This window comes from Oncorhynchus mykiss, chromosome 2, assembly GCF_057628025.1.
Source record: "Oncorhynchus mykiss isolate SJ-2025 chromosome 2, ASM5762802v1, whole genome shotgun sequence".
In the NCBI taxonomy this organism is placed as follows: Eukaryota; Metazoa; Chordata; class Actinopteri; order Salmoniformes; family Salmonidae; genus Oncorhynchus; species Oncorhynchus mykiss.
The window spans coordinates 19314708-19338337 of record NC_143023.1 but is presented as its reverse complement, the minus strand read 5'-3'; the positions used below and the strand labels follow the sequence as shown (position 1 = coordinate 19338337).

The 23630-nt window shown below is 46.1% G+C and overlaps 1 protein-coding gene across 3 annotated transcripts; it reads right to left on the bottom strand.

Moving 5' to 3' along the window:
• Nucleotides 1-2901: 2901 nt before the first annotated feature.
• zyx (zyxin) lies at nucleotides 2902-23587 on the bottom strand. Of its 3 annotated transcripts, none has more exons than XM_036941198.2 (10): nucleotides 23137-23587; nucleotides 13048-13337; nucleotides 12155-12414; nucleotides 11325-11417; nucleotides 8155-8721; nucleotides 7938-8079; nucleotides 6732-6901; nucleotides 6424-6602; nucleotides 6090-6210; nucleotides 2902-5327 (listed from the first exon to the last, which is right to left on the bottom strand). In XM_036941198.2, the coding sequence occupies exons 2-10, from the start codon at nucleotides 13319-13321 to the stop codon at nucleotides 5217-5219; spliced, it is 1917 nt and encodes a 638-aa protein (XP_036797093.2). In that variant the 5' UTR covers nucleotides 13322-13337; nucleotides 23137-23587; the 3' UTR covers nucleotides 2902-5216. The 3 variants fall into 3 exon arrangements, with proteins under 3 accessions (XP_036797093.2, XP_036797091.2, XP_090047801.1); XM_036941196.2 differs by having other exon boundaries at nucleotides 22532-23328; XM_090191675.1 differs by lacking the exon at nucleotides 23137-23587 and adding an exon at nucleotides 18741-18854.
• Nucleotides 23588-23630: the final 43 nt, after the last annotated feature.

Sequence of the window (23630 nt, the reverse complement as noted above, 5' to 3'; positions counted from 1 at the left end):
TATGCTCGTGTCACAGGGCAGCTTTCGGCTGTGCTTGCCTTTGTAGTCTGTAATAGTTTGCAGGCCCTGCCATATCCAACAAGCATCAGAGTCGGTGTAGTACGATTCAATCTACGTCCTGTATTGACACTTTGCCTGTTTGATGGTTCGTTGGAGGGCATAGTGGATTTCTTATAAGCTTCCGGGTTAGAGTCCCGCTCCTTCAAAGCGGCAGCTCTACCCTTTAGCCCAGTGTGAATGTTGCCTGTAATCCATGGCTTCTGGTTGGGGTATGTACGTACAGTCACTGTGGGGACAACGTCCTCGATGCACTTCTTGATAAAGCCAGTGACAGATGTGGTGTACTCCTCAATGCCATCGGAAGAATCCCAGAACATATTCCAGTCTGTGATAGCAAAACAGTCCTGTAGTTAGCATCTGCTTCATCTGACCATTTTTTAATAGAGGAGAACACAAAGCTCCAGTGAAAAGTGCTGTATGAATATAAACCATTTCTGTATATACTGTAGAACACCCATTAGGTATTTCACTACTAGCCCCAGAACCCCAGTCTACCAGCCCAGCCACCCAGCTAGGGGGGGGGGGCTAGCCTGAGGAAGGGTTCTGGCCCGGCAGTCTCTGTGGGGCCAGTGTCCATACAAGAAAAATAGAACATACAGGCCTTCTGCCTAGCTGAGTTACCCGGGCTGGAGTGGTCCTCAGCTTCTGACAGAGGAACATTAAATCAAAGTTTCATTGTGAGGATAAAATGTCCTGTTATGGAAACGGTTTCAGCAGTTCTATTTAAATCGTTGTCCCAAAGAACCGGTACAAAATCAACAGAGCAATGTTCTTAGATTCTCACCCAAAATCTCCCTCATTGTCAGCAGTAGCGCAGTCTGTCTGTCTGGCATTCTGTCTGCTGGAACCTTTTCTCTTATGTCTTTGCCTGTCTCTCTCTCCTTCCTCCCTCTTTCTCTGCCTGTACTGCCCAGCTCATGACCCTGTGGGTGTAGGGGGACACCCTTGCTCCTCTGTCTCCCCCTGGTGGACAGAGACACCCCTCAGACCCACAGGGAAACAGGAAGTAGTCACAGGGCTGAGTGAAGGGGTCGACTGAGACGGGCAGACGGGTGGTAGCTCTGTGACAAGCCAGAGAGGTACATGGAGGAGAGGCTGGAGGTGTGCTCTCTGGTGGGAGGTGCTGCTGGGAGTAGTAGGCCAGGCCCACTATGGAGGCACAGGAGGAGGATGCCAAGAGGAAGAGAAGGAGTATCCACAACCAGGGCTTCACCTCCTCTTCAGACTGGGGCTGGGGCTCAGGAAGGGTATCCAGCTGGGGTAGGGGCTGGGGCTCAGGAAGGGTATCCAGCTGGGGTAGGGGTTTGGGCTCAGGAAGGCTATCCAGCTGGGGTAGGGGCTTGGGCTCAGGAAGGGTATCGGGCTGAGGTAGTGGTTGGGGCTCAGGAAGGCTATCCAGCTGGGGTAGGGGCTGGGGCTCAGGGAGGGTATCCAGCTGGGGTAGGGGCTGGGGCTCAGGAAGGCTATCCAGCTGGGGTAGGGGCTTGGGCTCAGGAAGGGTATCGGGCTGAGGTAGTGGTTGGGGCTCAGGAAGGCTATCCAGCTGGGGTAGGGGCTGGGGCTCAGGAAGGCTATCCAGCTGGGGTAGGGGCTGGGGGTCAGGGAGGGTATCCAGCTGGGGTAGGGGCTGGGGCTCAGGAAGGCTATCCAGCTGGGGTAGGGGCTGGGGCTCAGGAAAGCTATCCAGCTGGGGTAGGGGCTTGGGCTCAGGAAGGCTATCCAGCTGGGGTAGGGGCTGGGACTCACTTGACACATGACAATCTTATTATAACCTATATTGCCCCCCCCCCCAGAAAAAGAACTGATGCATTAAGTAGAAAGTGTTCAGCCTGTGGCATGCCAACACATTGATTTGACATTACCTAGGATCAGCATAAACTTCATAACATTTCATGAGATAGGTAAAACCTGCAGACGGTCTTTTAATTGAGGCTCTGCTGTGATTTCTGCCATACTCTGTTGTGTCTTGTTCTGTCTGTCTGGGTTTAGCTTGTTGCAGCCACTGACGTTTCTCATTTTTCCCTCACACGTAGCCTCCAGACCTCTTTCTCTCCCTCCATCAGCCAGCTGTCATCTCAGCTCTCTATCTTCTTTCATCACTCACTGCTCTCCTCCTGATAAACAGAGTTGACCTGGCAGCCTACCTCTCTCTCTGCTACATTATCAGGTGGCACTGTGGATTCATTTAGACTGTGACATGCACGTGGGTGTGTTTGATGTGTAGGAGGAATCCTCTTCAATCCACAACCCTAAAATGACAGAGTTTTAACTCAAATGTTTTTATTTTACCTTTATTTAACTAGGCAAGTCAGTTAAGAACAAATTCTTATTTTCAATGACGGCCTAGGAACAGTGGGTTAACTGCCTGTTCAGGGGCAGAACGACAGATTTGTACCTTGTCAGCTCGGGGATTCGAACTTGCTCTAACCACTAGGCTACCCTGCCGTAATGAGAACATAACGTCCCTAAGCAACAGGTCGGTACAGAGCCAATAAAATCAGCAGAACTCTGAAACACAGAAAAAGTCAAAACATTAAGAGGACACATTGTCCTCTCGATGCAGGGTTCTCAAATGAAAAAACAGTGCACACACAGCCGTCTACCCGCGTCACTATCAGTGCAGCAGAGGGTCTGGTATGAATTGATAGAGAGAGCGAGGGTGTTCTAGAGGTCATCTGGCAATGGAACACGCCACTGATAGCATAGTGGAGGACACATGGAGGAAGAGAGAGATACTGTATTTGATGTGAGAGAATGAGGACAATACTGAACAATAACTTCCAGGAATAAAGACACTTAATTATTGCAAATGCCAAACAGGCACAATAAAAACACACAGCATTTAGGCTATTAGCAGTTTTATTTTGAGTACAGTAAAATGAAAGAAGAAAAAGAATGACATGAACTGGTAATTAATGTTGGCATGTTTGGAACCGTAAACACACAAATATAAGAGGAATTTATAACAACTATATGAAAAGAACAAGGCAATCATCATTAAATAAATGAGCAACGTGGTGTTTTTGAAGGCATCATCACACACCAATGGTCTGACAGTGAAGACAAAGGCATGGTCACAAGGGTGGAATCATGTGTGCGAATAAAAAACAAAAAACTGAGAATACTAAAGATGATACCGACGACCCAGATAACATGCATATCGAGTTGTATTTGGCCATATGGTTTAGGATGTTAGTTTGGTCATTAGGGTTGTCTTGCTATGCCAGACTGAGGATTGTAATAAGGATGGGTGTTTGGTGCCAAACCAGTCTGAACAGGAGAGATAGGAATACTAGGGTGGAAATGGCAACTCACAAAGTTTCACAGAAAAATCACAGAAAATAAGTACTTATCAATGAAATACAGTATGGTAAGATTACAAGCAGAGTAAATATAACTGATATCGAGACATAAAAGAACACTAAGCGGAATAATGGAAACAGTGGTAGTCATTGGAGTATTATGAGAGAGGAAGAGGAACAATATACTGTGTAAAGCACACAAAATATGATTAAAACTTGAAGTCAATTCCACAAAAACAAAGGCAGTGAATTTAAAGTGTGATGCGTTTGAGTGACGTGTTACCATCACCTTGAACTGTATTGGTTTGATCTACATGCTACTGCTACAGTCAATGACCTACTACACTCTACTGGAAAACAGACTGGCCATTTGATCTGTTGCATGTTTATAATACTTAAAACCCTGATTCAGAATCAGTTTTATCATGTTATTCAGAGAGCTGCAAATGCCCAAAATACTAAGCATTTGTAAATGCAGATGTATAGTGCAAAAATCCATGAGTTTACCTTTAGGTGAATTGAATTAATGAGAGGTAATATCTCTATGTTAATCATTAGATATCTTAACTCGCCTGCACACTACATAAGTATGTGTTCAAGAGCGCTTCATTGAGGATGATAGGATTATACTGTACTGTAGGTCCTGGAAGTTGCCCCTAACTACTGATGCAGGATCCAACATTTTCCCTCCATCCCCTTTAAATTAAGATTAGGGATGAGGTAGGGTAATCTGATCCTAGCGGTTAAGAGCAACTTCTGCCTGTAGCGTAGGTTCTGTTCTAAGCCATGTGGTCCTCTTTAAACTACAGCACTCTATTTAACATGAGGAGATCATAGGAATGGAATCTGTGCTGGGCTAACTTCTGACCTTTGTTCTAGGTAGTGTCTATAATCATGATCTTAAATCTTCTATTCTTTTGACAAAGAAATAAATGGTCATTTTGATCGTATTGTACCCTCATTCTGTGTTTGATAAAATGGTGAGAGTAACTGACAGTGATCTGTAGCAATGCATGCCTATAAAGCAACAAACGCACACAACAAAAACAAACGAGAGCGACATTCACATATTTTTGTTCGTTTTTTTGCACTGTTTTTAGCCCAAGAGGAACTACATTTCCCACAGCACACTGCTCTGCTACATCGTATCTGATGGGATATGTAGTTCTGTAGAAAGCACTCTCTAAAGGCAGTTAAGCAACTTGTATGTTTGCAGGCACTACAACTCCCAAAGTGCTTCAGGTGCCACCAGCCCACCAGAGCTCAGCCCTATGGGAGGTGCAGGGGAACATGAATTAGTCCACCTTAAACTTTTGTTCAACTCCTCGTGCACTGGGGTCAGGGAGTTACACTAAACTACTGTTACTATGTCTCAAATACTCTGAAATACTTCCCGTCTTTTCCTTCTGTACCACTGAAAAGTGAAAGACAAATCAAAGTTGTATGGCTGAAACCTTCTCAACATGTTTTCCAATCAGTGGAGAGAGAAGAAGAGAGGAAGCCATCTTTGACTGTTGGGACACAGCCCATGACTAAGCTATACTTGTGCAAGACATGCTGGGAATTTTAGCGTAAACAAAACATGGCCTTGATAAGACTGGCATTAACACAAAGGGAGAAGGCGGGGAGAGGAGGAGGAAGTCTATCTCAGTGCAGTACATTACCTCTGGACTGAGAGAGGGAATAAGCAGACAGAGGAGAGAGACATAACAACATCTGCATGCACACACACACACACACACACAGAGCGCACAAGTAAAGCCCTGTTGCAAAGACAGAACGGTGGAAGCTGAATGGATCCTGTGCCTTGGATTTGGTTCAAAGTTCGACTTGAATAACAGATGTGTCCACCAATCACTGCATAGCCTTGGCCCGCTGGGTGTGGCACTTCATGCACAGGATCCTGCCGTCCAATGGGTAGCAGCCGTCTGCGTCCGCCTCTATGGAGAGGGGGCGGGAACAATCCTGCAACCAGGAAGAGAGACTTCAGGATGTGCAGAAGGTCACTGGAAAACATTTACATCCAAAACACTCGGGGGGCACCATTCAAACTGTTAAGATATTTCACCATCTCTTCATAATACATCTTCAGGAGTTTATCTTCACATCTGGCACAAGATGTAGCAGGTCTGTTGTCCTTACCTCCCAGCGGTAGTACTTTAGATGTAGCAGGTCTGTTGTCCTTACCTCACAGCGGTAGTACTTTAGATGTAGCAGGTCTGTTGTCCTTACCTCACAGCGGTAGTACTTTAGATGTAGCAGGTCTGTTGTCCTTACCTCACAGCGGTAGTACTTTAGATGTAGCAGGTCTGTTGTCCTTACCTCACAGCGGTAGTACTTTAGATGTAGCAGGTCTGTTGTCCTTACCTCACAGCGGTATTACTTTAGATGTAGCAGGTCTGTTGTCCTTACCTCACAGCGGTAGTACTTTAGATGTAGCAGGTCTGTTGTCCTTACCTCACAGCGGTAGTACTTTAGATGTAGCAGGTCTGTTGTCCTTACCTCACAGCGGTAGTACTTTAGATGTAGCAGGTCTGTTGTCCTTACCTCACAGCGGTAGTACTTTAGATGTAGCAGGTCTGTTGTCCTTACCTCACAGCGGTAGTACTTTAGATGTAGCAGGTCTGTTGTCCTTACCTCACAGCGGTAGTACTTTAGATGTAGCAGGTCTGTTGTCCTTACCTCACAGCGGTAGTACTTTAGATGTAGCAGGTCTGTTGTCCTTACCTCACAGCGGTAGCACTTGAGGTGGAAGTTCTTGTCGAGGGCCACGACTCTGACGGTCTCTTGACTGCCGGCGTCAGGAACTATGGGCTCATTACAGCTCACACACAGGGGAGAGAAACGCCTACAAGCAGGGGGACAGAGAGGACATTAGACTGTACCACACACACACACACACACACACACACACACACACACACACACACACACACACACACACACAGGGGAGAGAAAACGCCTACAAGCAGGGGGACAGAGAGGACATTAGACTGTACCACACACACAGGACAATACCTGAGAGAGATAGAGAGAAAGACAAGGAGATGAGAGGCCGTACCTGTGGTAGTCTGGGACACAGTATGGGTTGTTGTCGTCGTCGGTGATGAAGGGCGCCCCCTCCAGGCTGCAGGCGCAGGTGCAGCAGCGGAAACAATGGGCATGGAAACACTGGCCCACCGCCTTCAACACACGGTCTGTAATACGCTCCCCACACCGAGAACACACCGCCAGAGAACTCTGTAGAGACACACAGACAGGAGGGTGGGAGAGCAAACACGGTACATGTCTTTGTGTGTGAGAGAGTGAATGAATTACTATAAGCTGTTTGTGCATGTAATTACTGTGTGTGTACATGTGTGTACTCACAGTGTAGCAGTCGTCACACTGTGGCGTCCCGTCCTTGTCGTAGAACTGCATGCCCTGCAGGGGGCGATGGCAGCTCATACAGCAGAAACAGTCAGAGTGGAAGAGTTTGTTCATGGCTCTCACTGCAGGCTGGGAACGAGACAGAGCCTCACCACACTTACCACATACCTCTGAAAGAGAGAGATGAGGAGAGAGAGAGAGCGATGGAGAGAGAGAAGGGAGGTAGAAAGGGAGAGGAAGAAGAGAGAGGGGATAAGAGTTGGTTGATGCTGACAGAGGCAGAGCCCAGCCAGTCCTATTCCACACAGTCATTAAGTCATTACTAGCACCAATGAGAGAGTAGGGAGGAGGCTCCTTACTACCTAATTACACTGATCAATCATTTTGATGAAAGGTCAATCAGCACCCCAGCCCATAAAAACCCCAGCCCAGCCCATCAGCACCCCAGCCCAGCCCATCAGCACCCCAGCCCATAAGCACCCCATCAGCACCCCAGCCCATAAGCACCCCATCAGCACCCCAGCCCATAAGCACCCCAGCCCATCAGCACTCCAGCCCATCAGCACCCCCAGCCCATCAAAACCCCCAGCCCATCAAAACCCCCAGCCCATCAAAACCCCCAGCCCATCAAAACCCCCAGCCCATCAAAACCCCCAGCCCATCAAAACCCCCAGCCCATCAAAACCCCCAGCCCATCAGCACCCCAGCCCAGCCCATCAGCACCCCAGCCCAGCCCATCAAACCCCAAGCCCATCAGCACCCCAGCCCAGCGCATCAGCACCCCAGCCCAGCCCATCAGCACCCCAGCACCCCAGCTCATCAGCACCCCAGCCCATCAGCACAGCAGCCCAGGCCATCAGCACCCCAGCCCAGACTATTAGAACTACAGCCCAGACCATCAGAACCAATAGCATACTGAGAAAAAGTGTTGTCAGGCAGGAACTGGACAAGATAATGACACTCTGATAATAGTGTTCATTCTGATACATTGGGTATGGTAGTATGAAACAATGAACTAGTGTAGGTGATGAGCGGAGGGTGTGTGTGTACCTGTAGGTGCTGAACGGAGGGTGTGTGTGTACCTGTAGGTGCTGAGGTGATGAACGGAGGGTGTGTGTGTGTACCTGTAGGTGCTGAGGTGATGAACGGAGGGTGTGTGTGTGTACCTGTAGGTGCTGAGGTGATGAGCGGAGGGTGTGTGTGTACCTGTAGGTGCTGAGGTGATGACGGGAGCGTGTGTGTCCATGTCTTTGATGAATGCATTGGTCATTCTCTCCAGCTCCTCCACCTCCCTCATGGAGAGAGGAACACCTCCACCTGGGACAGAGACAGGCCCAGGAGGCGAGGGCTGGGGGACAGAAAACACACATTTAACAGGGGGAGTACTAAACACACACTCACCCTAAAGGGTCTCCTAACATACCTTTGATGAAGGGGGAGATTTCATTGGCTGGCTGTAAGAAGAGGGTGGTGGTGTCATCGCTTTGGGCTGAGGAGGGGGCACGGGAGCAGGAGGGGGCAGGCTCACAGTCATCTGAGAGTCAATGGAAGAGGGCTTTGAGTGATTGAAGGCTGGGGGAGCCACTTTGTTGGCTGGTGGGGCGGGAGGAGCGGCAGGAGGAGGAGAGAAGGAGCTGGCTGCAGGGGAAAGTTTAGGAGCAACACCAAATGGAGCCGGGGCGTGGTTCTGGTTCTTCAGCCCCACAGGAGGCACGGACGTCCCTGTTTTCATGCCCCCAAAAGCCTTAGAAGCACCGACTGGTGCCTTAGCAAATGGCTGTGGTGCAGGAGCAGGAGTTGGGGCGGATATAGGGTTATTGGCTTGTCGGTGTGTCGTCCGGAGTTTGAGCTCCTCGGCCCAGGGAGCGGGAGGGGGCTTGTCTCCCATCTCTGGAGGGGGGAGGAAGGAGAGGTTGGGCTTGGGAGCAGTGGGGGGAGGACCTGCAGGCTTGGGGGCAGGAGGAGGAGGAGCTGAGTACTGACTGGGCAACTGGGGAGACAAGATCAGACAAGAAAACATTACAGGCTATATGTACTGAAGAGTTGAAGAGAACTATGAGAGAACACACAACAACAAGCTGTGGTATGGAACTCAAACCTACTTTTAGACTAAAAGCATTAGGAACTGAGTGCCCCTTCAGCTATTTTGGCGGTTTCCAGGTGAAAATACAATGTTCTATACAGTACTATTTGAAACAATCCACCCTCCTTAACAAGCCGCCTGTGTTTTTAGGAACGGTGAAAACGGCTATTAGGATCATTCAAGTACAGAATTAAAAAACACAAAAAGTTTGCAGTTAGCGATTTTCAATCGTATCAAATGTTCAACTTCCACAAAGCACAGGCTCTGAGTCATACAGGGGAACTTGAGCTCATCAAGTGTTTTTATCAAGAGCTTGTGCCAACATTTCCCTGTTCTGATCCAGTTCCTCCCAGGAGGATAAAAACACTCTCCATTTATGGCTGTTTCCCCAGACCGCTGGCTTGGCCCCACACACACAGGCCTGATCACAATGGAGTACGCATTGTGTACCACTCTCCCTCTCTCTCTCTCGGTCTTGCTCGGTCCCTCTTTCTATTTGCATCGCCATCTTTCTTTATATACATCATTCTGTGTAAGTTTCTCTGCATCACTCACTTCCTCTGTTTTTGTACATCACTCTCTCATTGTCTGTCTGTGTACAGTAACGAACAGCTTACTCATCCTAGAGCCATCAGCCTGAACAGACACAAAACAGCCTGGCATCTGGCCAAACGGTTTCTCCTGACCTGCTCTCTCTCCCCCTCTTTCTCTCTACTTTGGAAACCCCTTTATTCAAACTTCTGAGTCAATCTTTTTTCCTCTGATCTTTTACTCCCCTCCCCACTCCTCCACTTATTCCCCCTCCCCACTCCTCCACTTATTCCCCTTCCCCACTCCTCCACTTATTCCCCTTCCCCACTCCTCCACTTATTCCCCCTCCCCACTCCTCCACTTATTCCCCCTCCCCACTCCTCCACTTATTCCCCCTCCCCACTCCTCCACTTATTCCCCCTCCCCACTCCTCCACTTATTCCCCCTCCCCACTCCTCCACTTATTCCCCTCCCCACTCCTCCACTTATTCCCCTCCCCACTCCTCCACTTATTCCCCTCCCCACTCCTCCACTTATTCCCCTCCCCACTCCTCCACTTATTCCCCTCCCCACTCCTCCACTTATTCCCCTCCCCACTCCTCCACTTATTCCCCCTCCCCACTCCTCCACTTATTCCCCCTCCCCACTCCTCCACTTATTCCCCCTCCCCACTCCTCCATTTATTCCCCTCCCCACTCCTCCATTTATTCCCCTCCCCACTCCTCCACTTATTCCCCCTCCCCACTCCTCCACTTATTCCCCCTCCCCACTCCTCCACTTATTCCCCTTAGCCACTCCTCCACTTATTCCCCTTACCCACTCCTCCACTTATTCCCCTTACCCACTCCTCCATTTATTCCCCCTCCCCACTCCTCCATTTATTCCCCCTCCCCACTCCCCACTCCTCCATTTATTCCCCCTCCCCACTCCTCCATTTATTCCCCCTCCCCACTCCTCCATTTATTCCCCCTCCCCACTCCTCCATTTATTCCCCTCCCCACTCCTCCATTTATTCCCCTCCCCACTCCTCCATTTATTCCCCTCCCCACTCCTCCATTTATTCCCCCTCCCCACTCCTCCATTTATTCCCCTCCCCACTCCTCCATTTATTCCCCTCCCCACTCCTCCATTTATTCCCCCTCCCCACTCCCCACTCCTCCATTTATTCCCCCTCCCCACTCCTCCATTTATTCCCCCTCCCCACTCCTCCATTTATTCCCCCTCCCCACTCCTCCATTTATTCCCCCTCCCCACTCCTCCATTTATTCCCCCTCCCCACTCCTCCATTTATTCCCCCTCCCCACTCCTCCATTTATTCCCCCTCCCCACTCCTCCATTTATTCCCCCTCCCCACTCCTCCATTTATTCCCCCTCCCCACTCCTCCATTTATTCCCCCTCCCCACTCCTCCATTTATTCCCCCTCCCCACTCCTCCATTTATTCCCCTCCCCACTCCTCCATTTATTCCCCTCCCCACTCCTCCATTTATTCCCCTCCCCACTCCTCCATTTATTCCCCTCCCCACTCCTCCATTTATTCCCCTCCCCACTCCTCCATTTATTCCCCTCCCCCACTCCTCCATTTATTCCCCTCCCCACTCCTCCATTTATTCCCCTCCCCCACTCCTCCATTTATTCCCCTCCCCACTCCTCCATTTATTCCCCTCCCTACTCCTCCATTTATTCCCCTCCCCACTCCTCCATTTATTCCCCTCCCCACTCTTCCATTTATTCCCCTCCCCACTCCTCCATTTATTCCCCTCCCCACTCCTCCATTTATTCCCCTCCCCACTCCTCCATTTACTTCCTTCCATCTTCTCAGTCCCAAGTATTTCCTACTCTCTCTGTGTAATGCTGTGTCTACTGCAGTCTTCTGTTACATTCCGTTTTCCCTGTTGGTTTACTGAAGTTGTGTGCTTCTACGACGCTCTACAGTATACGACGCTCTACAGTATACAAAATACTTGTCCTTCTCTGTACCTTGGGGTTGAAGGGTCCTCTGGTCTCCATCTCAGACAGCAGGTCAGTCAGAGAGCCCAGCTGTTTGTCAAAACTAGTCTGCTTTTCCAGACACTGTGGGAGTGAGAAAGAAGGGGGGGGGGGGGGGGAGAGAGGGGAGGGGAAATGGACAGACACACAGAGTGAGGGATTGTGAAAGAGTGAGAAATAATGGGAGAGAGAGAGGATGATTGTTTATCAACAGGCTGAATCTTGACTTGAAATATGTAGCAAACTCCAACCGCCACCTAAATCATACACGTGTGTCAATGGGGAATGTGCACAGAAGTGTACTGATAGAACAGAATGTAACTGATTTGCATGGATCAGAACTTAAACACATCACGTTAGGCAATAGACTTCCACATCTGTTTACTGGGGACATCCACCATGGTAGTAGATGTGTGGATGAGAGTTCTGGCCGTCATCCAACACAACTACACCAATACAAAGACAAGTGCTTTGGGACCTTATGGAAAGTTCTATATTTAAGCAATAAGGCACGAGGGGGTGTGGTATATGGCCAATATACCACGGCCAAGGGATGTTCTTAGTCACGACACAACACGGAGTGCCCGGACACAGCCCTTAGTCGTGGTATATTGGCCATATATTACAAACCCCTGAGGTGCCTTATTGCTATTATAAACTGGTTACCAATGTAATTAGAGCAGTAAAAATACATGTTCTGTCATACCCGTGGTATATGGTCTGATATACCACAGCTGTCAGCCAATCAGCATTCAGGCTCAAACCACCCAGTTTATAATACAAAACGTATTCCATTCTTATGATTAGTGACCCAGACTCACCTGAGAGTTCTCCCCAGCACTGGGGACACTGCTGGGACCAGAGACTGGGAGAGGGGGAGGGGGTGGTGGAGGAGGGGGAGACGGGGAACGGGGGAGACAGGCATTCTCCTCAGGCGGGGCGGGGGGGAGGGGCAGGTCATCCACTGCGGGAGGGGGAGGGAAGGCAGGGGGAGGGGCATCAGAGGCTGGAGGTGTGGTTGCACAATTGGGGGGAGGGGCTGGCAGCTCATCGTCCATTGGAGGAGGAGGGGGCGGGAAGTCTAATAGAAACGGGGAGGGGTGATTGATTAAAACAAAGGTATGGCAATCATATGGTTTCTAAACATTCTATAATTCATTCAAATCCTGTCATCTATTCACTGCACCCACCCAGACATTCATTCAAGGGAACTCCATGACAATACAGTTTCTACACACAGAGACAGTGAAATGTTACTGTCAAGAAAATAGGTGGTTAAGTAGAAAACAATGGCTTAATTGCCAGAATCTCGCAGTATCCCTTTAAATGCAGTGATTAGAGTTTGTGAGAAACAGGAAGGGTGCGTTTCATTGATGGGATACGGGCCATGTTGCAGTCTACCAATCTGTTGGGTTGCCAACACCAGGCTCAAACTCTGGGATCCAACATCCTTGTTTTATCAGAAACAAAGATAAATACTTGTAACTAAATAATAACATGCTTGATGCTTCTGTTGCGAGATAAGTCTGGTCCTAAAACAACCCCTAGTCACTTCCCCTAACCTCTAATACCATATTTTTCGTACACCTATCCAGTTACTTCACATCTGCACTGTGAAGGGAAGGAGTTCAAGTGAAGGAGTTAGGGGTCACATTAAACCAGACAATGCATGGGATAAATGTTTACAAAATTACAAACAAAAACGGCCAATCACCTTCGCATAGCGATGGTGGGGGTGGAGGCATCACTCCAACTCGACCAATGACAGCTGTGCCGACACCGCGTGTTGAGGAGACCAGACTGGGGGGAGGAGAGGGACCTGCGGGAGGAGTTGAGCCCGGGGGAGGCCACGGGTCGGACTGGCTTTTGGGGCGCGGCGGGTTGACCGAGGCAAACTTCTTTGGCTGGTTGTAGAAGGAGGGGGTGGTGACTTTGAGGTTGATGGAGGAAGTCACCATGAAGGGTTTACTACCGCTGGAGTCAGCCATGTTGTCGTTTTACTGTCTGAGGAGAGAAGAAGAGGACAGCTGTTGTTTATGACCATATTGGTTTATTACGACGGTTTAGAAGAGGACAAACACAATCCATCCAAATCAACACAAACTGAAATGAGCGGTAGGGAGGCTGCCAACTGTTAAAGAGATGGCTGTGTTACAGAGGAGGTCTAGCAAACCTGGAGGCCAGCTGTAGAAAGGATAGCAGAGAAGATAAATTAAACCTTTGATATAGAAATGAACCATAGAGCATTAGCTTATCTGAGGTGAGCACACAGAGCTTTTGAAACAGTAGGGGAATATTTCTCCTTGGTGAATTAGTGGGGACACATCAACAAAGGATCTAACAACCCTGTAGCCTAACTACAGGAGAGAACCTCCAAAGCATGCATGCACAGAAACACACACAGACACACACACACCTGAAAGATCTTGGCTGCTTTACACAGTACCTCGCCCTAGATTGTAAATACACACTAGCCACTCCTTAGGCTCAGTAAGGAGAGGCATACCGTAACCATAGCAGCACTTACAGCTGCTTCAAGGTCAACTCTCAGTATGAAACCGTTCATTGTAATAAAAACAGTTGAGAACTACAGCATGGTTTACTATAGGGCTGACCGGGTCGGACCTGAGACGGGTAAAACCATCATAACATGTTCATGTGAGCTACATCAAGAGGGTCATTCAACGTCAGCTCAAATATTTACCTCACGTGTTTGTGGTTAAAAATGTTGATGTTACCACAGCGGCTCTATCTCAGATTCCCCAAACGCCTGTGGCCCTGTAGGTGACCCCTGGTTAAGAGACGTGGCCCTCTTTCTCTCTCAGTACCTCTTGGTTTCTTCCTCTTTCTCAGTACCTGTCTAACGTTACTATCAGCTAGACGCTAGCTGATATAGTGCCCTACAGAGTATACAGTGCATTAGGACTCATTCCCCTTTTACACATTTTGTTATGTTACAATAGCCCATAATTACAAAGGAAAACAGTTTATTTTTACATTTTTGCAAATGTTTAAAACAAACAAACAGACATACCTTCTGTAAATAAGTATTCAGACCCTTTGCTATGAGACTCGAAATTGAGCTCAGGTGCATCCTGTTTCCATTGATCATCCTTAAGATGTTTCTACAACTTTACTGGCCAAACTGAGCAATCAGGGGAGAAGGGCCTTGGTCAGGGAGGTGTCCAAGAACCCGATGGTCACTCTGACAGAGCTCCAGAGTTCCTCTGTGGAGACGGGAGAACCATCAGAAGGACAACTTTATGGTAGAGAGGCCAGACGGAAGCCACTCCTCAGTAAAAGGGACGTGACAGCCCGTTTGGAGTTTGTCAAAAAAGCACCTAAAGGACTCTCAGACCATGAGAAACAAGATACTCTCGTCTGATAAAACCAAGATTGAAATCTTTGGCATGAATGCCAAGAGTCACATCTGGAGGAAACCTGGCACCATTCCTTTGGTTAAGCATGGTGGTGGCAGCATCCTGCTGTGAGGATGTATTTCAGTGGCAGAGACTGGGAGATTAGTCAGGATTGAGGGAAAGATGAACGAAGTACTTGATGAAAACCTGCTCAAGAGCGCTCAGGATCTCAGACTGGGGCGAAGGGTCAACTTCCAACAGGACAACGACCCTAAGCACCCAGCCAAGACAAGTTTCTAAATGTCCTTGAGTGGCCCAGCCAGAGTCCGGACTTGAACCCAATCGAACATCTCTGGAGAGACCTGAAAATAGCTGTGCAGCAACGCTCCCCATCCAACCTGACATAGCTTGAGAGGATCTGCAGAGAAGAATGGGGGAAACTCCCCAAATACAAGTGTGCCAAGCTTGTAGCGTCATACCCAAGAAGACCCGAGGCTGTAATCACTGCCAAAGGTGCTTCAACAAAGTACTGAGTAAAGGGTCTGAATACTTACATAAACGTCATATTTCAGATTTTTATTTTGAATAAATTAGCAAACATTTCTAAAAACCTCTTTTAGCTTTGTCATTATGGGTTATTGTGTGTAGATTGATGGGTAAAAAATGATTTAATACATTTTAGAATAAGGCTGTAACATAACAAAATGTGGAAAAAGTCATGGTGTCTGAATACTTCCCGAATGCACTGTACTCGGGCTCCCGAGTAGCGCAGCGGTCTGAGGCACTGCATCTCTGTGCTAGATGCGTCACTACAGACACCCTGGTTCAAATCCAGGCTGTATCACAATCGGCCGTGATTGGGAGTCTCATAGGGCGGCACACAATTGGCCCATCGTTGTCTAGGTTTGGCCTGTGTAGGCCGTCATGGTAAATAAGAATTTGTTCTTAAAAGACATGTCTAGTTAAATAAAAGGTTAAATAAAATAAAAATATATAATGGCAATGATGGGTCGTAGTGCCTCATCGCTGGATCATAAATAAGCCTAATGGGTTGTTTAGAAACATGGTTTTGTCCATAATGTGAAATGATTTTGTTAGCTCACAGAGCAACTACATATTTAGGAACCATTACCATGGTGATAATATACATGGGTTTCTTCAGGCCTTGTTTGTTTTGGAAGGAAAAGCAATGCCCCAGAACTAGCCTAGTAAATGCGATGTGGCTTGACTATAATGTTACGCCATGTCAGTTTCATGAGAAACTTAACGTAACTTCCTTCCCAGTGTTACCAGATTTCTACGAAATATTACCTAGAATTAATTATAATATGAGTGAAATAGTTATTTCATTTGTATTAAGTAGGTTAAAAAGCAGCTTTTCTGTGTTGGAATGGTGTGGGTGTACCCCAGCGACAGAATGGTGTGGGTGTACCCCAGCGACAGAATGGTGTGGGTGTACCCCAGCGACAGAATGGTGTGGGTGTACCCCAACGGCAGAATGGTGTGGGTGTACCCCAACGACAGAATGGTGTGGGTGGTGTATACTGTTCATTAAAAATATTAAGGCAAGTAGACGGCCGACTCTCAAGCTCAGCCAATCAGCCAACATGACATCATGTTCTAGGAGTAAATAGCAGGCACCTTTTTAAAGGGTCTGTGAGAGACAAGTTGGATTTGGGATTTTGAAAGAGTTTTTTCTCCAATTTATGCTTTGGTCACAATTCCGAGTATAGGACGAGGTAACAGAATATAAACGTTAAAGTGAGATTTTCACTGGACAGTTACAAATAGTTTTTCAGTTTGAAATTGAGGTTTCCACATTGCATGTAGCTGTGACTTGGGGGCCTGGACACAAGTTCTGACAAGATAAAGACATCAACAGTGGGTGAAAGTGTTCCTGAAATGCTGACTCAGGCCTCAACACAGTATGAAGGAAAAAAAACAGCGTAAGTAAGCTAACTTTGTTTGTTAGGATCCTCTGGAAAACACAGCGTTTTCTACATTTCACTCATAACTTCTTACTTTAACAGTTGAAATACTGACAAGAATCCAAAGAGAGAAGTTATCATATTTGCACTCAAGCCCCTTCAAAGTGAGCAACAAAAAGCAACAAACTGCAAAATCTTCACTTTTCTATTTTCAAAATGGACTTACTGTTAAATAATGCAGAGAAGAGCAGGATGAAATATTAAAGGCAAATGACCAAAGGGGACATCAACCAATCTGGTTGCCCGCCCTAGCACAGCTACGCTGGATAGCTGTCTTATTTAGAAAACACCAGTGGGACTAGAACAGATGGAAAGAGGGGGGGGAACAGACACACAAAGTGGTCTTGGAAACTGGCTGTAAAAGTCCAACCTAGTAAGAGTCCAACGCTCCACTGACAAAGCGTTGGCTCCTCTCTGTGATGAAAGAGCCTGCATCAAGCAGAGCAGACCTCCCCTGTAATATCCTCAGTCAGACAGAAACCTGCTCTCCTTGGCCAATAGAACCCTGTTGAAACCTCTGCTAATGAGGGCCAGTGCATTGGATACCAGCAGACTGTTCAGTTGTGAGGGAAATATTACTAGGCTTTGATCTAAAGGCTTTCTATCTTTCTAGAGAGCCAGCGCTCTACACTAAGTGGAGGCAGAGAACTAGGCTTATTGGTTCTAGTGCTCTCATTTAAAAGTGTCTCATTATATTAGCCTACTGTAGAAAAGCCCTGGGGATAATGCATGAGACGGTCACGGGACTGAGACATGCTAAGAGCAAACGTTCCTCATGGTGCCCCTGGAAATAGACCAACCTATTTGAGGAATTAAAAAACCAAATACCGCTATAAATGTCATCCTTTATGATGTATTATTTTATTCACTACTCAACCAACTGTAAAGGCATTGACAAAAAACATTCCCCACAGATTCCATGTGGCTGTAGACCTGGCTAATGGTTTTATATGGTGAGGTCAGCTGCAGGCTCCTCCCGGACCGTCCCCTAAGCCTAACTAAAGTAAACCATTGTGAAATTGGATCCAGAGATGATGAGACCCATGGTGAGAACGTTTGGCACTTCAGTTGAATGACATCATCAACACCATGGTCTGCTTTTTCCTTTCCCTTCGTCTCCAATCTGCCCCCCCCCCCCCCCCCCCAAAAAAAAGCTCCCTCCTCTCATTTCAGTTGGATGACATCACCACAGTCTGTATTTCATCATCTTAACTAGTTTTACAGCTTGGCTATGAGGCGACATCCTGTGTGCAGAGAGAGCGCTAAACTCATGCAAACCGTCTACTGTAAATAATAGCTCATAGCTTATCGAGTACGTTATGATTTCCACATGGTTGATTGGTCGTCGGTCTACAAAGGAGGATTAGAAGACAATTAATTTGGTAGAGGAGATGATATTTGAGATGGCTTGCAAGGCCCAGACATCAATCGAAGCATCGTTCTGTGTTGGATGGGACTATAACACACTGTTGTTTTACCACTGGCTGCTGGTCTGTAAGTGTTCACCTGAGAGAAACAACAGCAACAATAGATACTGTGCCAGACCAATAAGAACACTAGTGACAAGCCAACACGCTGCTTGGGGGCAATCGCTTTGGAATCCAGATGAGGAGTATAAAACAGGCAGAAGAACTTGATTCTGAAAGCCACTCTTGAACTAGGGCTGAGAATTGCCAGGGACGTCACGATACGATATTATCACGATACGTAGGTGACGATACAATATGTTTTGCAATTCTCACGATTCTATATGCATCGGAGATGTTCCAAACATATTGCTCACCATATGTCTGCTGCAGGAGGACGAGAGCCATGAGAAAACAAGTTTTGATCAATCATGGAAATAAATGTGCTGAAAACAAATGGTCTCCCTATTTGACAGAGAACAAGCTATGATGGAAAAATAATTATTTGATAATATTGCGATATTGTCAAAACGATACAATACACCGTCAAAAATAATATCCCGATATGTAACTGTATCAATCCCCCACACTATCTTGGACCCTAACATTACCATAACTCTAGCCCTAAATCAACAACAAAAAATACTTCCTTACTTGCTCATCAGCTCTGACGCCAGTGTTGTCCTCTCTACCATGGCAATCTAGTGACTACCCTACAGTTGCTAAAGCTCCATCGTTGTCCCTGAGTTTCATGCACAGACACGCCCAGCTCTTGCTGGGAAGCCTGTCTGTCTGTGACTGTGTCTGGGGGAGTTACTCATGCACTGACAACGCTCCTAATTGAGTCTGATCTTACAGGTCACTAGCCTTTCAAAGGGGACTGGGATCTCCATCACAGTGTGGCAGTAGTACTAGGTTAGGCTATACTGACAGTGAATGGGTGACATATGACATTAATTGTATCACAGTAGAGGTAGACCGATTATGATTTTTCAACGCCGATACCGATTATTGAAGGACCCAAAAAAAAAAGCCAATACCGATTAAATCGGCCGATTTTTATTTATTTATTTGTAATAATGACAATTACAACAATATTGAATGAACACTTATTTGAACTTAATATAATACATCAATAAAAATCAATTTAGCCACAAATAAATAATGAAACATGTTCAATTTGGTTTAAATAATGCAAAAACAAAGTGTTGGAGAAGTAAAAATGCAATATGTGCCATGTAAAAAAGCCAACATTTATGTTCCATGCTCAGAACATGAGAACATATGAAAGTTGGTGGTTACTTTTAAAATGAGACTTCAATATTCCGAGGTAAGAGGTTTTAGGTTGTAGTTAATATAGTATTTATAGGACTATTTCTCTCCATAGCATTTGTATTTCATATACCTTTGACTATTCAATGTTCTTATAGGCACTATAGTATTGCCAGTGTAACAGTATAGCTTCCGTCCCTCTCCTCGCCCCTACCTGGGCTCGAACCAGGAACACATCGACAACAGCCACACTCGAAGCAGCGTTACCCATCGCTCCACAAAAGCCACGGCCCTTGCAGAGCAAGGGGAACAACTACTCCAAGTCTCAGAGCGAGTGACGTTTGAAACACTATTAGCACGCACCCCGCTAACTAGCTAGCCATTTCACATCGGTTACACCAGCCATTAGGCTGATAGGCTTGAAGTCATAAACAGCGCTGCGCTTGCGAAGAGCTGCTGGCAAAACGCACGAAAGTTGTTTGAATGAATGCTTACGAGGCTGCTGCTGCCTACCATCGCTCAGTCAGACTGTTCTATCAAACCATAGACTTAGTTATAACACACAGAAATACGAGCCTTTGTTCATTAATATGGTCTAATCCGGAAACTATCATTTCGAAAACAAAAGTTTTTTATTTCAGTGAAATACGGAACCGTTCAGTATTTTATCTAACGGGTGACATCCATAAGTCTAAATATTCTTGTTACATTGCACAACCTTCAATGTTATGTCATAATTATGTAAAATTCTGGCAAATTAGTTCGCAATGAGCCAGGCTGCCCAAACTGTTGCATATACCCTGACTCTACGTGCAATGAACGCAAGAAAAGTGACACAATTTCACCTGGTTAATATTGCCTGCTAACCTGGATTTCTTTTAGCTAAATATGCAGGTTTAAAAATATATACTTCTGTGTATTGATTTTAAGAAAGGCATTGGTGATTATGGTTAGGTACAGTCGTCCAATGATTGTGCTGTTTTCGCAAATGTGCTTTTGTTAAACCATCCCACAGCGCTGCATCGATTATATGCAACGCAGGACACGCTAGATAAACTAGTAATATCATCAACCACATGATTATGATTGATTGATTGTTTTTTATAAGATAAGTTTAACGCTAGCTAGCAACTTACCTTGGGTTACTGCATTCGCGTAACAGGCAGTCTCCTTGTGGAGTGCATTGAGAGGCAGGTGGTTATAGCGTTGGACTAGTTAACTGTAAGGTTGCAAGGTATGATCCCCCGAGCTGACAAGGTGAAAATCTGTCGTTCTGCCCCTGAACAAAGCAGTTAACCCACTGTTCCTAGGCCGTCATTGAAAATAAGAATGTGTTCTTAACTGACTTGCCTAGTTAAATAAAGGTATAAAAAATCATAATAAAAATAAATAAATAAAAATTGGCGCCCAAAAATACCAATTTGCGATTGTTATGAAAACTTGAAATCGTCCCTAATTAATCGGCCATTCCGATTAATCGGTCGACCTCTATATCACAGTGATCTTATAGAGGTCAAATGGCTGTGGTACGCTTGTGAATGGAATTCCCAGACTCCCACCCAAACAGTCACGCACACAGACGTAGTACAACCTAGCCTGCTTTAAACTGAACAAGCAAGTTTAATGATAAATTACAAGGGGAGAGAGATTTGAGGACATGTTATGCATTAAGTATTATGATGATAGCCTGGGTACCAGTCGGTTTCTGCCATCATTCCACTCAGGGCTCTAAAGTGCGACTGATGAGGAGCTCTGTGTGACTAAGAAAAAAATAATTGGAAAGCCCCAAAAAACTGTCAAAGACTCCAGCCTCCCAAGTCAGACTGTTCTCTCTACTACCACATGGCAAGCGGTACCGATGCACCAAATCTGCAACCAGCAGGACCCCGAACAGTTTCTACCCTCAAGCCAGAAGACTGTTAAATAGTTAACCAAATAGCTACCCGGACTATCTGCATTGACCCTTTTTGCACTACCCTTTCTTGACTCATCACATACACTGCTGCTACTGTTTATTATCTATCCTGTTGCCTAGTCACTTTATTCCTAGTTATATGTACATATCTACGTCAATTACCTTGTACCTTGCACATGGACTCGGTACCCCTTTGTAAATAGCCAAGTTACCATTACTCAGTCTATTATTACTTTTCTATATTTTCTCTGTATTGTTGGGAAGGGCCGTAAGCATTTCACTGGGGTGGGTATAATTTGTGGAACGTTCCAACAGGAATCTGTTCCAAAAACTTTGTAAAATAACAAGGTTGCCAACAAACAACGCATACAAAGTTGTATAGCGACAGAATAAGATACCGGATAGGGAGTGAGCTATTTCATTACGTTTTCCACTCACCACATTTATTCCGAAAAATGTCTGTCCTCACTCTGGTAGCCTATGGACAAACATTAAGAATAAGCTACGTGGTGAGTTGATGCCTATTCGGCAGCTAGTTAGCTTAGTGAATTGATCATGCTACTGTGTATGCATTCTTTGTTGGCAACCTTGTACTTTACGAAGTTTTTGGAACAGATTCCTGTTGGAACGTTCCACAAATTATACCCACCCCTTCTTGAAAGTCCAATATCCTGAAAACTTGACTGCTGACATGCAAAACATTTGGATTATTGACAACAATACCAAAAGAGTTTGAGCTGATTTTCCCTTTAATTGCATTTGTGTCTATGGGGCTGGAAAACTATCACAGCACTCAACGTTTTAAATCTATATTCTCTCTTTACATTTTAGTCAGTGGGTTTGCATGAGAACAACCATCTTGTGAAACAATGGAATCCCATTTTGGATGAAATAACAGCTGGTAGGAACTTGATGGATAACCATGATCCACCGTGTTACATTAGCGCCCCACCCACCTTTTAACATGCCTCTGATTAGCTATGGTAGATAACTGTCTGCTAAGCTCAAGACAGCTAAGAACAACTGAACACACATAATATACAAAATATCCGACGTTCATCAATGAATCATGTAGTCATAACTAGGTAAAGTCTGTCTAACCCTGATTCAAGAGAATGTCAGTGTGTGTCAATCCGTATTGATAGCCCTGGTCTAGCATTCACCTGCATACAAGTTGAAGTTGAAATAACTTAAACGGTAAATGTATAGAAAAGCGCAATCAATCTAGAAATACTGGCTAGTTAGTTTGTACACTTACCTATTTTTTTGCTGGCTAGCAGCTTCCCTACAGTTGGTAGCTAGCGAGAGGTTGTAGGGGGCTAACGTTACTTCCTCGCTTCTCTCGAGTTTATTGACAACACGGTTTATCGTCCTCAACCGGCCCTTCCTATTTATTATTTAACGGTAGGTCTATCTGCACCGTAAATGGATGTTGCCATTACCCTTTCCCTGTCTATTTTCCAAGGAATGTGAGATGTCTGTCTGGCTAACCAGCCAGCTAACTTTTCCTCCTAAACTGTACTTCCGGTTACAGCTTCCGCATTTTTCTTCGTTGTGAGCGAGCGCGTATCTATCAAAAGCTGTAAACTTGTAAATGCGTCCTTTGCACAAGGACTGCTCAGTGGCTAAAAAGCGGAACACCCGCCCCGGTAGATGAGTAATAATCGTATCAGGCACTTTGCTACTGTTCTTTCATACATTTTCTTAACTGTTGAAACTCTGCAATGCACCAAAACTATATATCACACAATCTGATTATTGCTTAGACCGATCATAGAGGTAACTTGAAAAAACAGAAACAGAAAAAACTGTAACTTGTTACCTATCAATAACTCATATAATCAGTATAAAATATATTCTTACCTATGTGTGCAGTTGGGAGAGCAAACTATTACCCTCCCCTACAGTATCTATCTCTTCTTCTCCTTTTCCCTAGTTGTAGATCCAAACCGAGACAGAAAGTGTGCTTGTTAACTTTCCTCTACCCCTCTCTCTCAGTTCCCCTACAGCTGTTAGACCCCCCTCTCTCTCCTCCCCTCTTTCTCTCTCTCTCTCTCTCTCTCTCTCTCTCTCTCTCTCTCTCTCTCTCCTCCCCCTTTCCATGGAAAAGGAATGACACCATCCTTCCTAACAAGTTCTTTCTCGTTGGACTTTCTCTCATGATGTGTATATTACTATGTCAACACCACATCTCTCTCTCTCTATCTCATCCTGCATGTTCATAAACTGCTGTAAGGCAGTAGCCCCTGTCTTTCCTCTCTGTTTCTCCCTGTCTCACTCTCTCTCTGGATTCCTGCAACATTCTTCATTCTATGACATCAATGCTGCCTGCCTTTCCTTGTAAGGTCAGAGAGAGA

Coding starts and splice junctions, on each gene's coding strand:
- zyx (XM_036941198.2), bottom strand. CDS start 13,321: ATGGCTGACTCCAGCGGTAGTAAACCCTTCATGGTGACTTCCTCCATC. Junction 6,902..7,937: donor CATCACCTCAGCACCTACAG/GTACACACACAC, acceptor TCTCTCTTTCAG/AGGTATGTGGTAAGTGTGGT. Junction 6,603..6,731: donor AGTGTGACGACTGCTACACT/GTGAGTACACAC, acceptor GTGTCTCTACAG/AGTTCTCTGGCGGTGTGTTC.